The 16,169-nt window shown below is 43.7% G+C and overlaps 1 protein-coding gene across 2 annotated transcripts; it reads right to left on the reverse strand.

Moving 5' to 3' along the window:
* Window positions 1-358: 358 nt before the first annotated feature.
* SRD5A3 (steroid 5 alpha-reductase 3) lies at window positions 359-15,953 on the reverse strand. 2 transcript variants are annotated; one of them, XM_043572620.1, is made up of 5 exons: window positions 15,618-15,953; window positions 8,471-8,613; window positions 6,737-6,934; window positions 2,881-3,015; window positions 359-1,342 (listed from the first exon to the last, which is right to left on the reverse strand). In XM_043572620.1, the coding sequence occupies exons 1-5, from the start codon at window positions 15,836-15,838 to the stop codon at window positions 1,083-1,085; spliced, it is 957 nt and encodes a 318-aa protein (XP_043428555.1). In that variant the 5' UTR covers window positions 15,839-15,953; the 3' UTR covers window positions 359-1,082. The 2 variants fall into 2 exon arrangements, with proteins under 2 accessions (XP_043428555.1, XP_043428556.1); XM_043572621.1 differs by lacking the exon at window positions 2,881-3,015 and having other exon boundaries at window positions 15,618-15,946.
* Window positions 15,954-16,169: the final 216 nt, after the last annotated feature.

Consider the following 16,169-nt stretch of genomic DNA (forward strand, 5'->3'; position numbering starts at 1 on the left):
ACTAGGACACCTGCACGAAAGCAATCAAGTCAATACTTTGGCCACTAAGCCAGTAAATCTTATGTTGCACAAATGTGCAGTTTTTGCTGCAGCAAAACTGTGCTCAGGCTGTAGCATTAGTATTATTTTTCAATCGTTTTTCTTTTAAACCGCGCATTTATTTCCCTTTGGTTTAATCATGAGTATTTTTTAAAACATAAACTAGTGTAAACTTTATTCCTAAAAACTTCAGATTCATCTCATTAAAACAGTTAAACAGTTACTCGGCAAACAATGAATCCAGTTTGGACACCTACATATGAACATGGCTATAGCACTACGCAATCTGCAGCGAAGGTCAGTCCATGAATGGAGGCTCTTTACACATAAATATAAAAATATTTTATTTTCAGATGCTTTCACTTTTAAGGTACTTCCTTGAAAGGGATGTCAAAAAAGTATTAAATAAAAGAAGCTTCAAATTTTCTGTTAGGCTATGATTTGAGGGGGAGAGGAGTGGAAACCACTGTTGCTGGTTACATAACTGGAAATATTTGTGGCCACATGTGAAAGTATAAACTATTTCCAACAAAGTCATTTTTCCCTGAATCTGTTGGTGTGAAATTATATATTGTTATTTTCAAAAGCTTTTCTGCTTTTATTGAAATGCAACAGTTACTGAGCACTTATTATATTGCTTATTATGTAGTTCAGTTCATTTGTCCCTAACAAAACCAAAGCCACAGATGGTCTTCTCTCTTCTTTGTGGATGTATGTGCATGTGTGAAGCTGTTTGTACATTCTTGGTTACTTTGCTTTTGAAGCACTTGGAGAAGCTCATCTACTTCTCAGCAGCTGGTTGGTTTTATAAAGCATCTCGGAAGGCAGACACAGCACTCCCCGGTTTGCCAGAAGTTATTTCTTCTTTGAAGATTCATTTTCTTGAGGGGTATTGCTTTGCTCATTCAGTAAAGACTTTTGGGTGTATAAAGGAAACAGAGTTTCAAACAGTTCTGCAGAAATTGTACTTTGGTCCCTAGACATTGTTGTCCTCAGGAACTGAACCTGTCATCTGGTTTGCCTTCTTCGTGACTGGGATTATGTTAAAACAGAAATGGTAGGAAAGCTTTCCTATGCTTTGGATAGGAGACAAATTTGCTTTTGTAGAATTTGTGACTGAGCAAAGCAGACAGGGCCTGGCTGAAGAAAACATATGTCACCACTAGCCACCAAGTTAAGTTGTGGAATCCAAAGGTGACAGCCATGGAAATGTAGATCATCAGCTCTGCTAAGTAGTTAGGGGAAGAAACGTATTCAAACCAGTCTCCGAAAGGGATTCGGTGGTTACAGTGAATGACCACTCCTGAAACAGAAACAGAAGACTTCCTGAACATATGAAGTTGTGGAAAGAAAGCTTACCACTTCAGTCCCCAGGCAATTTACAAAGACTCTTATTTTAAAAAGAGGATCACTGGGCACCTGGGTGGCTCAGTCGGTTCAGCAACCCACTTTGGCTCAGGTCATGATCTCGCAGTTTGTGGGTTTGAGCCCTGCATTGGGCTTGCTGCTGTCAGAGCCTGCTTCAGATTCTCTGTCCCCCTCTCTCTCTGCCCCTCCCCTGCTCGTGCTCTCTCTCTCAAAAATAAATAAACATTAAAAAAATGAAATGAGGGGCGCCTGGGTGGCTCATCGGGTTGAGCGTCCGACTTCAGCTCGGGTCATGATCTCGCGGTCTGTGAGTTCAGGCCCCGCATCGGGCTCTGTGCTGACAGCTCAGAGCCTGGAGCCTGTTTCGGATTCTGTGTCTCCCTCTCTCTCTGACCCTCCCCCGTTCATGCTGTCTCAAAAATAAATAAATGTTAAAAAAAAAAATTAAAAAAAAAATGAAATGAAATAACAAAGAGGATCACAGACCTGTGTGCAAACCCACTTCCCGTCACACTCCCATTGTCAACCTACTAGGTATTAAAAAGTTGCACTCTTAGGTTGCACCATCAACCGAAAATAAGCACAAAGCAAACAAAGTCTGTTTCTCCACCAGACTTCCAAGCCAGTAATTAAGAGCTCAGACTGCAGTCAGACTGCAGGAGTTCAAATCCTGACTCCACCACTTACATGTTGTGTAACTTTAGAAAAGTTGCTTAACATCTTTAGTTTCCTCATTTGTCAAGTGAGGATAAGACTCGAACCACCTCAAGAGAGCACCGTAAAGCTGTATGTAAAGCACTAAGAACAGGGCCCGGCACAGAATAAGCACTTGGTAAATGATGAATAGGATTATTCCATTTTTAGTACTTCAAAAGCCTATTATAAACTGTACCTGTGGTAAGTCAACACAAGCTAACTAAAAGTCAAGTTTTTTTGCTTTGACGGAATGATACTAACTCAGCAAAGTAACACTAGCACTCACATGCTGGTTAGGCACATGTCAGCGCAGGCCCCAAAATGTGGGCACAGCATAGAATCACAGAATATCAGGGCTGGATGGGACCAGGGAGATCTACTGGCATAACGGTCTCATTTTACAAATGGGAAGATTAAGATTTTGACGAGGTGTCTTGTCAAAACTAAGTATTTGATAGGGCCGCCTAGGTGGCTTAGTCAGTTAAGCGTCTGACTTCGGCTCACGTCATGATCTAGGGGTTTGTGAGTTTGAGCCCCGTGTCGGGCTCTGTGCTGACAGCTCAGAGCCTGGAGCCTGCTTCACATTCGGTGCCTCCCTCTCTCTCTGCACCTCATGCTGGCACGCTCTCTTTCTCTCTTAAAATAAAAAAACATTAAAAAATGAATATTTGATAGATAAGTCATTAACTAGGGCAGGAAGGAAAAAAATAAAGGAACACAGACAACTAACTTCTGAGGGTTAAAATCCACATGCAGTGCCTCTAAAAGACATCTCACCTGCTTTATTTTTCCTGAGATTGCCGAGAATGACATGGCACTTGTACTGATGGACAGATGACCAGATAAACATCATCATTCCGAGGATATGGAACCACCGGGCTTGCATCAAGAGATTTTTCCCTATCACATAGACTACAGAAAAAAGAGTTACCTTATTGGCCAAAATGCAAAATTTCAGAGGCTCAGGGAATTAAACAATCATACAGTTAGAACACAATTATCCGATTGCTCTGTTCCTCATGACTAGAAAATTATCGTGATGTAATTTACCAAGGACAGAGGGGAGAAGAAAGGGGTATGCTTTCCAGCCCGGGGCAGCTTCAGTGGTCCCTGACAGAGAACTCCACATTGACACATTCTCCTGTTCCCTTTTCAAACGCTTCAAGCACAGAGGTCAGCTCTGCCTCCTACTCTTTTTTTTTTTTTTTTTTAATTTATTTATTTTGAGAGAGACAGAGAGTGTGTGAGCTTGGGAGGCACAGACAGACAGGGAGAATCCCAAGCAGGCTCTATGCTGCCAGTGCAGAGCCCAAGGTGGGACTTGAACTCACAAACTGTGAGATCATGATCTGAGCCGAAGTCAAGAGCTGGACACCCAACCAACTGAGCCACCCAGGTGCCCAAACTGTTGGTGTCTCATACTCTTGTGTGGTAAGGCCACTGTGCATTTATATTTCTAAGCCTGGTTTTATGTCTTATTTCTTATAGTCTACCGTGAGAACACTTTCTAAAGGAATCCCACCCTGGGCTGCAGCCTTAAGCTATTCAGGGGAGATCCTGAATGCAGAACACAGACTTGACTGGCTCCAGCCAATGAAGAAAATCACTGGAAGTAAAGGCTCAGCATGGGGCTTCTCAAAAGAGGAGAAATGTAAACTGCAAGATGAAAAATCAAACAGTATCCCTCTAATCTCTGATTAGAGAGAACCACGTTAGAGGGATTTAGTTCAGAAGCAGAAACACTCAAAAGTATCATCCTCCTCTTTCTTCTCCAGCTACCAAGAAGACAGGAAGAATTCAGGTCTTCCGGGACTGGCATCAGAAAAGCAAATTAAGGACTTCCTTGTGATCAGCAGGAAGCAGGCAAGCTAGTTAGGAACCTGACTGAAGAAACAAAGCTGTCCATTGACTGCGGGGAAGAGCCTGAGGGTCTGGAGTCTGGAGAGAGCCCCTACAGAGTTGACTCAGGTAAGAGAACCAAGGATCGTACTATTCCATATGGGTACCTGAAGGCAGGGCTCAGCTGATGACAGCTGGGCTAATGAGAGTCCACCAATATCTACCTGTGTTAATTTCTTTTAAAAACTTGTCCCATATAAACAGTTTACTGTAGACTCTTAACGTTTACTAGATTTAGCCATTTAACTAAAAGGTTATCTTTTCAGAAGTTAAAAATAAACAAAATGTGAAAAATAGTTTTAAATTCAGCTGTAAGAGCAAGTCACTCTAGGATTAAAAACTGAGGCAAGTGTTTGAGAGTTTACATCACTGCTAGAAGACCTGCTCTGAATCCGAGAAAGTACCTATGAGGAAAAAAGATTTCTAGGAGTACGTTGGAATTATAATGTGGGGAAGGGGAGTCAGGTGGAAGGCTGAGGCTCCAATCTGTGTAGTATTTAACTCTGTTTATTCATTAATTACTGACTGTCTACTGAGCCTGGCATCTCGCACAAGGCACAAGGCAGTGAATAAGTAAGGTAAAATCCCAGTCCTCATGAATCCACATTCTAGTGGCAAGAGGCAAACAGAAACAAGTAGAGAAACCTATAATCAAGACAGGTTCAGGTAGAGATGGCACTCTGAAGAAAATAAAATACAACGTATAATGGAGAGTGGTTGGAGGAAGACCCTCTAGAGTTTAAACATTTTTTTTTTTAAGATTTCATTTTTAAGTGATCTCGATGTGGGGCTCAAACTCACAACCCCGAGATCAAGAGCTGCATGCTCCAACTGACTGAGCCAGCCAGCGCCCGACCCTCCAGACTTTGAAGACAAGGAGGTACGAAGGTGTGGGCAGCTTACAGACATTCTTTCCTTTCCCTTTCACAAAAATCCTCTGAAATCAGGATGTGTCCCTAATTACAGATGAAGGTTCTGAGGCTCAGAGTGGTTAAACAAGCCAGAATTCAGATTCAAGCCCCCCTGAGTCCTAAGCTCATGCTTATTCCCATCAGGCCTTGCAGCTGGCAAATGCCCCAGTGTGTTCCCTCTCAATGAATTCCTGAAACCAGTTCTCGCCACATTGTCCCAAAAGCCTGTATATGACCTCTTGAAAGACAAGTAGGTGAAAAAGAAGACAGCTTCAGAAATGAGTGGAAAGTGATTTTTGTGGGTGTCTCAGCTGCCTTTTCTTTCTTTTCTACCATACAGGAAGGAGGGCAAAAACAGTGGTCCAGCCAGCAGATGAAACTCCAGAAGAGATATGTAATGCCAAAGGAGGCTAACAGACTGAAAGCTAGTGGGTTAGCCACATGCTTCAGAAAGCTCCTTTGGGTGGAAATCCCAGTAATGTTCACCACAGATAATAGTTCAAACCTTGATATGGCCTGCACATGAAAGAAAGCCAACGCAGAAAGCTCAGGGGGGAAATGCTGATTTGATTAAGTTCAGTGGAATCAGATGGAGAGATGCTAGCTGAGCGTCTGGAGCCAATAAATAATTCATGGATTAAGAAAGATTGTTAATAAATTGTACTCTACAATCATTCCTCAAGCCATAAAGGCTTTGGGTTATACCACAGCAGCACAGAGAGGATTTTCAAGGGGCTACTCTGACACTGAAATCAAACCTGAGGAGAAAGCTTACTGAGTATTCTAAATATGAGACTTTGGTCTCTATTTACAAGGATGGAAAGGGCAGCTTTACGGAACATGGAGAAGTGAACTCAGAACAGTCATGAATAGTCTGCCTTACAGTGTCCAGGCAGATGGATATACCAAGGGTCCAGGGTAAAGTTAGCCTCAGCACTAAAAACTAACTTCATTTACCCCAAATGACTTGAGTTCTATGTAGTAAGTATGCACTGTTTTTACCAAAATGATAGTCATAAATGTTTTATCTTCAGCCTCCCTTCCCCCACCAAAATATACTTTACTTCCTCCTCATAAACAAAGACCATGATTTTGCTTCTCTCTTCCTGGCTAGTGGGAGCTCAGAAGTGTTCAGACACAATTCTGATTTACCACAGTACGCTTTTGTCCTCTTCCCTCAAGCTGCCTCACTTGAAGAAAAGCTCTGTTATAACTGGAATCATCCTAAAACCTAAATGACCTAAGCTTAAGATGGCTTTCTACTCCCTCTTCAAATCACAACTATTCTCCAGGAGCCCAGGCCACCCCTTCCTCCTCTGGTTTTCTGAGATTTAATCCTGTACCACCCTTCCCCTTCCACACGTGCACACCAGAGGGACTGAGGCTTTGGTGAGACAACATTCTCTGCTGACCCTTTCTCTTGTTCTTGGGTGTTCCCCTGCTTCCTGTCCGACTCCTGACCACACTCTCTCTTTCCTTCCAGACTAACTCCACATGAGTCCAGTGACTTCATTCCCACCAAGGGAGGCCCATGTCCCAATTCTTCACCCTTGCACCTCCTGAACACTTGGCACTTTAATATCTTTACAGACATTAGTGCTTAGGTAAGTGTCTTTCAGGTTTCAGCAGTTTTGTAACAGTTAATGTATATATCCTTGGGCATGTTGACTTTTTCAAGCTACTAGTAGAGTCCAAACTCTTCATATGCAAAGTGAGTTGAGCAGGTCTACTTTCAAACTGCCCTAAAGCTTGGTGGGGCGCTTTGCCTCAAGAGTACCTCATATGCCCAGTGACTCAGCTAACAGACCCCAGGAACCACTCACCATTTCTGCCGTCCATTGGCACTTGGCTCAGCACAGTTAGGCCGATGAGGACATAGTAGACGAGTCCAAAACAGTACTGCACAACGTGAATCACAGCATTGGAGAAGACACTGACATAGAAGCACTCGAAGAGCCTTCTCAGGCTGTGGAGCCACAGAAATACTAACACTAAGAATGCAGACAGCGCCAGCTCACTCCCTAGAATTCAGAATGCAACACGTTAGCATCTTTCTTTCCAGGACTAATCCAAAGTTGGATTTTTCCCTACTATTCAACACAGTATTAGGTAAGATTAGAGCTAGGAGAGGGCCCTAAAAATCATCTGGTCTAATATATATATATTTTTTTAAGTCATGAGGAAGTGGGCCAAGCGAAGCTAAGGAATTTGGCTAGTGACAAACTCAGGTCTCTTGACTCTCCATCATGTGAAAGCCTTCTAGGTTACATGTATGTCACTGTGAAGGAGTCTGTGCACTCAGAACCTGAGGACTGTGGATCTCCAGTCCCTGGCACGACCAGCCAGATGAAGACAGTCCGGAAGAGTGCCCACATGACCTCTAACAATCCCAGCTGAGTAAGGGGAAACACTTACTGAGTAAGGGGAGACAAGAGACCGAGGCACCTGGAGAGGCAGAAAAGGGGACAGGAACAGAGATGGGGGAATTATGCATTTCTTTCCAGATTAAAAAAAAAAAAAAGAAAATTATACCTTTAGCAGACTCTGGCCCTTAAGATCTATCTTCTTAACTGCCTCTCACCCCTTTGTCGAAAGAACTGGGAAGAACTGGGTTTTCAAGTGGCATAACACCTAGACTTTTTAAAATGAAAGTCATACGTGCACACACGCACACACAAAGGAAGAGATGAAGTTTTAATGGCTAATGTGGGATTTGCTGAGGTATCCTCTGCTCCCAAAGGGGATCTGCATAGGTCTTCCCTTCCAGTTGCCATCTTTTGCAACGAGTTCCTCTGGTTATACAGAAAAGGATTGTTCCTACCAAGCTAGTGGTTTGGCTGCTGGAACAAAGGACAGAGGGAACGCGAGAACGACTTGTTTCTAATTCTGTCCCTCAGCCTCCTCCGCCTGACATTAACTGAAACCACCATATGGTTTTCACCTTCAATTCCTTTAAAAATCCTCCAATTTTTAAAATCGTTCTAGGTATCCTTATCAGAAGTAAAGTGAGGTGAATTTAAGGGCTCTTTTGTAATCATCTGGTCAAAAACTATTTACAGTCAATGTTATTATATAAGTAAAGCTTACAGTATAACAAACATTTTTTTAACTGGTGATCAAAAAGTAATTTCCTGTCATATTTCTGGGGTTCTGAGACATGATTTTGGTTCAGCGAAACAAATGATAAATGTTTTGAGGCAAACCCGAGGGATCCTAAGAACTTTTCCACTGAATTGTAAAGACTTTTGTATATATTAATCAGTAGTACTAAAAATATCAGAGGGAGAACGGTCTGTCCTGCACACAGCACAGCCCTTGCTGGGAAGTCAGGGACGAAGAGCTAACTCTGGGGCTGCCATGATCTCAGTGAAGGATGGGGGGACACCCCTTTGGCCACCTGCCTATAAACCACTTACACTTTTTTTTGCCCTCACCCTCCACTTCCCAGGCCCACAGAGAAGCCTGAGGGTGGCTGTGAAATACTGAGAACAGCTCCCTACAGGCAGGAAAGGCGGGGACAGGATGAAATGGTTGTAACTAGCCAGGGGGAGTCATACCTTGGAACTGGGCAGCCCCGAGAATTCTGAGCAAACCATGCAGCCAGTATGGAAAAGGCACTCCCAGGAACAGAGACTGAGTAAGGTGCCAAAGCAGGAAGCCATTCCACAGCACTGAGATGATATAGAAGTGAGAAAAATACCTGCAAGGTTAAACCAGTTAGGCAATAATCAGAGTAGGTCCACTTTAAAGCATTATGCAGGAATACTATTTTTAGGTTCCCTAACCTCTTTCCCCCATTCCCAAGGTATAGTTTTGTTGTTTTAATAGAACCTGAATCCTGCAGGCATTCAGATTTTTTAAAAATCTCCTTTCGAATGATGGGACCCGTTAACTCGTAGAACAAAGAGGCTTCCTGAGGTAAGAACATGATTGACCTCGTTAAACTTAGACAGATGGTCAATTAGCAATCTCTCTTATCTCTGGGTTAGGGGACGGCTCAAGTTCCAACACAGGGGGTGCCAGACCCCGGCAAAGAGAACCTAGATTGTGCCAACAGAAGCCAAACGTGAAAGGTTTCTAAATCCTGAGCAATGTTGCTGCAATAGCCATACAACTCTTACAAAAGATTTGCAAAACCACAAGCTCTCAGGGCTGGCCAGAAATCTTAAAGGTCCTCTGATTCAGTGTTTTCCTAAATTTCCTAAATTGTGTTGACCTAACTTTTATACTAACATGACAGATATTAACACATAAAACTAGGTATAGACTCCTGATGGTTACAGCTCTCCTAAAGTACAGTGCCTGTTTTGCAATCAATTGCAACTTCACAAACAAAATACAAATAAAACCAGGACCAATAAAAATTGAAATTAGCAATGTTACTTCAATGTGAAAGATGGTGTTGGTTTACTGAAACCGTCTAAGGGCACAAAGGTCTAACCTTCTTTTGAGGTCCCCTGACCTATACTTCTATTTTTCTCTATTTAAATGAATTAAAAATATTTCTGACTCTGAAAGGTGTCTTCCCTGGTCTTTAATGCATCACTTACATACTAAGCCCCCTCCTTCTGGTCTCATTAGCCTGTGACAAGGTAAATAAACCTGGAGTCAGAGGATTAGATGGAATTCAGCAACTCTTCTTCCAGATGATCCAGAACATAGCCCCCCAGACTATGCCCACAACCCAGCCTGACACCGATCTAATCTGATCACTCCATAGCAACCCACTTAATTCTCCCAACTACTGTTACAAATTCTATCACCAAATCTGCCCTTGCTGAGCTATCCTGTTCTGATCTTCTATCCCAGTTCTGATCTTCTCTGGGCTCAAAAGCCTAGTTTCATCAAAAGTTCATCAGTGTCACTTCCAATACCCCACCCCCCACCCAGCCACTGGCTTTTGGTTGCCTTCCAGGGTCTCTAAGACATGCTTCCTAGAACTGAGTGCAGGTATGGTCTGAGCTACAAGAGCGGAGCAGAATGTCAGCAGAGCCCTGCTCTGCAGCCTTCCTCGGAATGGCTAGCTTCTGAAAAGCATCTTCTGGGCCAGCCACTCTACCTACTTCATTTTTCCACAGACATTTATTGAGAACTTAGAACGCAGCCAGGCAATGAATGTTCTAGGACCCAGGAACTCAGCAGGAAGCAAATAGACTGGGTCCCTGCCTTGATTATCTTTCAGCATATTATCAACAAATGAACCTATAGATATCTAGCACAATCTTGGGGTAGGAGACAGAGAGGGTGCAGAGGGGAGGCCATTCTGCACAGGTGGTCAAGGATGGCCTCTCTGGAAGTGACATTTGGCTAGAATGAACAACCCCAGTGAACTTCCAGGGCAAAGAATTTTCTAGGCAGAGAAATGACAAACACAAAGGCCCTGAGGAACAATAAAGGACACCTGTGTGGAGAAGGATCGGTGGTGAGGTGGGAGAAGCATATGCTATAGGGTCTCATAAGGACATGGGCTTTTATTCAGGGTGATGGGAAGCCATTTGAGCAGAGTGACCTAAATAACTTATGTTTTAAAAATTTCTCTGGCTGATGGAAAAGTTCTGGAGACTAATAGTGGTGATGGCTGCACAACAATGAGCATGTATTTAAAATCACTGAACTGTACACCTGAAAAGGGCTAAAATGTTAAGTGTTTTGTCATGTCTATTTTAACACACACCCACATGCGCACACACACACACACACACACAGGACATTGCTTATTCTTTTTACTCTTTTTAAAGTTAAAAAAAAAATCCCTTTGGTAAGCAGGTGGAAACAATCCTGTAAAGTTTATATGGTTATCTTCATGTGGCAGATGAGTAAATGCAGGCTAAGATGTTAGGTTACTTATTCAAGGTCACACAGTAAGGGGCAGCGTTTAGCTCCAGAGGCTCTGATGACTGGAGTTAAAATCACACCACTGCACTTCTAATTCGTGCAACCTAGACCTGCCTGAACTTGCTTTTAGGTCCCTATATCACATGTACCAATTTATACCAAGCCTGCAGTCAACCAATCACTCAAATGCGTTTATAATTGGTTTATGAGCTGCTAAGCCATATCTTGCTATGCCCTGCTTGTGCTGTGATGTTTTTGATTCACAGGCAGACTGCCGTTCTTATTCCTGCATTTTGTACCTTCTATCTCCTGTTTTGCTTGCCTGATTACCCTCTGTGAGAAACATCTTCTACTCGATAAATCTCGATTTTTATAAAGACGCAGCTTTAGCCTCAAATGATACATCTAAAAACTCTACTCTTTGTTTTTAGACATTCTCCCTCTTTTTCCTCCCTTGGCAATTTGCTTAATTGTAGCACTGTTGTCCAAACCCTCGGGAACAGGGATAAGGTGATCCTTATGGACTCGGCACCAAGGAAGCACCCCTTTAACAACTATTTCAGTGCTTATTATAAGCCAGGGACTGCTCTAGGTTCTGGGATTACAGCAATGAACACAATAGATAATTCCAGTCCTCATGGCACTTACACTCACACACAAAAATAAATTTTATAGCATGCCAGCAGGTGATAACTGTTACTGAGAAAACTAAAGCCAGAAAGAAAAGAAGGACTATCTGGGATGGTAGAAATACTTTTAAACAGGGTAGATAGGGCACACCTCATTGAGAAGGTAACATTTGAGTAGAATTCTAGGAAGTGAGGACATAAACAGTATGACTGTGGGGGGAAAAAGTTTTCTAGGTATAGATAACAGGCACTGCAAAGGCCCTGAGGTGGAAAAGAGAGGCCCACAAAACTGGACTGGGACTACATGGGGCGGGGGGGGGGGGGGGGGGGGGGGGGGGGGGGGGGGGGGGGGCTAACTACAGGACACAATGAGGTGGTAGGAACAAACTATATATGGCCTTGGGCTCTTCTTGTGAGTTAGAAGCCACTGGATGGTTTTGAGGGGGGAGGGGGGCAGGATCTAATAATACATATTTACTGATTGCTGGAACTGACCCAAAGCACAATTAGGGGAGTTATAGGGTTAACTAAGGAAGTGAACTAATGCTTAGTAAACATTGACAAGGTAATCTGTCAATCTGACAAGGTGACTGGCCCTGGGATAAGTGCTTTAATATCACCACCTATATGACAAGGGGGTGCTGTTATGCTAACACCTAATCCATATCCACTGTCTCTTGTCTGGACCATCACAACAGCCTCTTATTCAGTCTTCTCCACACAATGGCTAGTCAGTCACCCTTTCGAAACATGAATCACGCAATGCCACGCCTGCTTCTCCATCCTAAAGCCATCAATGGCTTTCCATACACTCAGAATAAAATCTAATTTCCTCCCTGGCCCTGGTGAGCCAGCCCTGCCTCCTGCAATGAACTCGTCTCCTGCTCCAACGCTCCTTGACCATCCTCTCCAGTGTTGTCACTGCCACGGCCACCCAATTTTGCTCATGATCAAATAATCCTGCTGGATTTCCTCTGAAACACTTATTACCATCCGAAATTATCTCGCTTGTTTTGTAAGATTTGTTTACATATCTACTGTACGTATCTATCTTACAAGAACTAAAAAGCTCCTGACGCAGAAGTACTCTATGAACACCAGTTAAATAAATGAATGAAAGAGAAGGTATCTTATCCAAAATTATTCTTGGAGTGAGCAGTTAAGTTAATCAATGAACCAATTAAACCTAAACCCTCTTTTTCTTAAAATTCATTCAAAACATAGTCATCAAGGACTTTACTTGTCAGGCATTGTACCATGGATATGGTAACAAAAAAGACAAATGTAAACTTATGGCAAGTTTACAGTCTAGAGGAGGGGTTCTTAACATTTTTCTTCCATGGACTCCTTTGGCAGTCTGGTAAAGGCTACTGGCTACTCAAAATGTTGCTTCAATCACAAAATACATAGGGATTACCAAGGAAACCAATTATATTGAAATATAGGTAACACAACTACTAAAAAAAATTTGTGATAATAGTAACATATGTACTTTTTGTAATTAATGAATGTATAAAATAACAATATCCAGTGATTCATTCTTATTGTGATGAAAATAATATTTTGAGATCTCAAAAATTGTGTGTGTGTATATATATATATATATATATATATATATACCTGTCACAATATTGCAAGTACTACTAATTCTACTGTGGTTTGTTGATTACATTCACCTTTAAGGAAATGCTAAATTTCAGCTAGAGGTTACTGAAATAAAGATGTAATTTTTTCTAATCCAAGTTTGCCCTGAATTTCTGCCCACAGGTCTCCTGGACCTCTGGCCAGGATTGCTGAACCCCAGGGGGAAAGTCTGGATGATTCTGTCTGCCTCCAGAACTCAATTCAACTGCAACGCTTTGATACCATTTTGAAATTTTAGAAGAAGTACTTCCATATACACTACACAAGTCAAGAGCACTGTGATTCATGTTGGAGTCACCTATTTATTCAGGCTTTCTGGGAAATCAATAATCTATGAACCAAAAGGAAAACGAGAAAAGCACCATCACTTTAGGGAAAAAAAACCCTATCCAACAGCAGTAATGGAATCAAACACGCCATGAACTGATTTAAGGTTTTATTCTGGCCTCCTTTGGAAAAAACAACCCCGAACAAAATTACCTAAGCACTATTTAAAAAAAAATTCTTTAACATATATTTATTTTTGAGAGACAGAGAGAGTCAGCAGGGGAGGGACAGATAGAGACGGAGACACAGAACGTGAAGCAGGCTCCAGCCTCTGAGCTGTCAGCACAGAGCCTGATGCGGGGCTTGAACATGACTTGAGCCGAAGTCGGGTGCTTAACCGACTGAGCCACCCAGGCACCCTTCCTAAGCACTATTTTAGATGCAGAAATGTGATTTATAGCTGTCTCTTCCTTGGTGTAAAAATTACAGGTTTATTTTCACTTTTAAGAATATTTAAACTTTGCATAAGGAAATATATTTAAATAAAGTATCTAGACATATTTGTCTTTCCTTACTGGCCTGGACTTCAATACTAAAGAAATGCTGGTCTAACTTTAGAGAACAAAACATCATGGAGGTTCTACTCTAGAATTCTGGAAGAAGAAAAAGGTGTAAATTAAGGGAGAGATTACAAACCCAAAGAGTAGTAATGAACAAAGGAAAGGTACCAAGTTTGTTTCTTAGCTGTCATACCAGGGCGTGCTTGAGCACTAACAGCTAGGGTATAGGAGCCAGAGAAACAGGTGAGTGCAAGGAATGATTTGAAATGTGGTGTCCTTTACATCTAGGGACACTAATGCCCTTTTCAAAATTCACAGCACAAATTGTTAGAATTCACAGTAAGAAATAACATTTTTCTTCACTTTATAACATTAAAAAAATGACAGCCTGGGAATGCCATTTGCTAGTAAGTAGAAAAGAATGTACTGCAATCAAACTTGATTAAAAATAGGATGACGGGGGGGGTGCCTTGGGTGGCTCAGTTCGTTGAGTGTGGGACTCCTGGTTTCGGCTCAGGTCATGATCTCATTTCCACCTCCTGCTCTCTTTCTCAAAAAAAAAAAAAAAAAAGATAGATAATTTTGACTTAAAAAGAGCCCCTAATAAATACGAAGTTTGACTAATGTGTCCTAAATACCTCTTCCCAGAACCTCATTCCCTTTACTCTTCCTCTAAATGACCTGGTTTTTCCTTGTCAGTGTTAACACCTGATGAATCCTTCTCCAAAAGACAAAAGTAGGGGATTATCCATGTTTCAGAAACCAAGTTACACTTAGTCCTATTGTTGTCTGTGGACCTGGGACACTGCCAATGAGAGGTTCAAATGATTAAACCAGGGGTTTTAGTACGTTAGAAACCTTATCACGTTCCTCCACATAACTTCCTAAATATCAACTTAAGATGCACCTTAAAGACAGAAAAGCCACTGCTATTTTCCAAAGCGTTTGGCTAACTCTTCCCAGCTATGTTCTGAATTCAGAGTAAAAAAACCAAACAACACCCTCCCACCCGCCCAACAAATGCAAATTATAACAAGTCTTTACAATTTCTGAAAGAATTCTATGTAAGCCCTAACGATTTCATCTTTCTTGGTTATAAAATCGGTTGAAAGTCAAATAAAGCTTCGGGATCGGGCTTGCCGAAAATGTGCACTCTTGGGCCACATTCTTCCCCAGGGGCACCCGCCAAGATGCCAGGTAGGAGGGTCGGTGCGGCCAAAGGAGGTGGCGCCCTTGTGGTGACCAGCGTCTGGCACCTTGTCCTGACTTTGGGGGTCAGAGAGACAAACGGGGGAAACAGGCGTGAAGGGCTGGCCTGCCTTCGAGTCCACAAGAGAGTTCCGGTGACCTCAAGTTAGATTATAAACCCCTAGAGTGCAGGCGAGGGGGAGAAAGGAGAATTTGGGGCCAAAAGGATTTAACCTGCCGCCTGTGCACCTGGGGACACAGCCAAAGACCAGGCCTACATCGGAAGCGCTGCCATTTCCCCCCAGGGAAAGACTCGTGCGGCTCCAAGCTCACATTGCCGCGCGGCTCACCATCTTTGCTGTCCACCGGCCCTGGGGGCATTCCGCCACCTTGGGCCACAACGCGGAGGCGGCAGTGCCTGGCAGCCCAGCCGGAGCAGCGCTGCGCCCGGCGTCAAGGCCTTCCTGGCCTGGTCAGCGCTGGCCCCGCGTCCGCCTCTGCTGCCCCCTGCCGGCTGCCCGAGCCGGGCGCTCCGGGCTCCCCGCGCCCCGGTATCCCGGGCTCAGCCGGGGCGCGGTTACCTCTTGGGGACATCAAAGACCCGGCAGGCGGCCGAGCGCGACGGCCCCTCACGCTTGGTTTTCCCATAGCGGATCAGGTCCTGGAAGAGCGCGCAGCCGGGGACCAGGCCGGCCGGCACGAGCTGCAGCACCAGGGTCAGCAGGAAAGCGGCGGTCAGCGCGAGCCACAGAGCGCGCAGCGGGTTCAGCGCCGAGAGCTCGACCCCCGCCCAGGGAGCCATAGCCCGAGCGCCGGGCTTCCCCGCTCCCAGGGCCCGAACCGCGCGCCCGCGCCCCAGCGGCCGCTCCCGCGCTGCGTGCCTGTCTCAGCTAGGCGGGACGTCGGTGACGCAGCGCGGGGCGGGGCCGTGCGCCTAGGACTCGCCCCTGGGGCGGGGTCACGCTGGCCCTCCTGAGTAGTCCTCAGTTCCTAATTGGACTTAAGTAAACCCAAAGTATGATTCAACATCATTCAAAGAATTGCAAGCCTGCACTGCTGCATTATTTTCAATGAAAAATGGAAACAGCCCTGAGTGGCCCAGTTTAGAATATTTAAATTATTGTACAATACAC

Source organism: Prionailurus bengalensis, chromosome B1 (assembly GCF_016509475.1).
Source record: "Prionailurus bengalensis isolate Pbe53 chromosome B1, Fcat_Pben_1.1_paternal_pri, whole genome shotgun sequence".
NCBI classification, from domain to species: domain Eukaryota; kingdom Metazoa; phylum Chordata; class Mammalia; order Carnivora; family Felidae; genus Prionailurus; species Prionailurus bengalensis.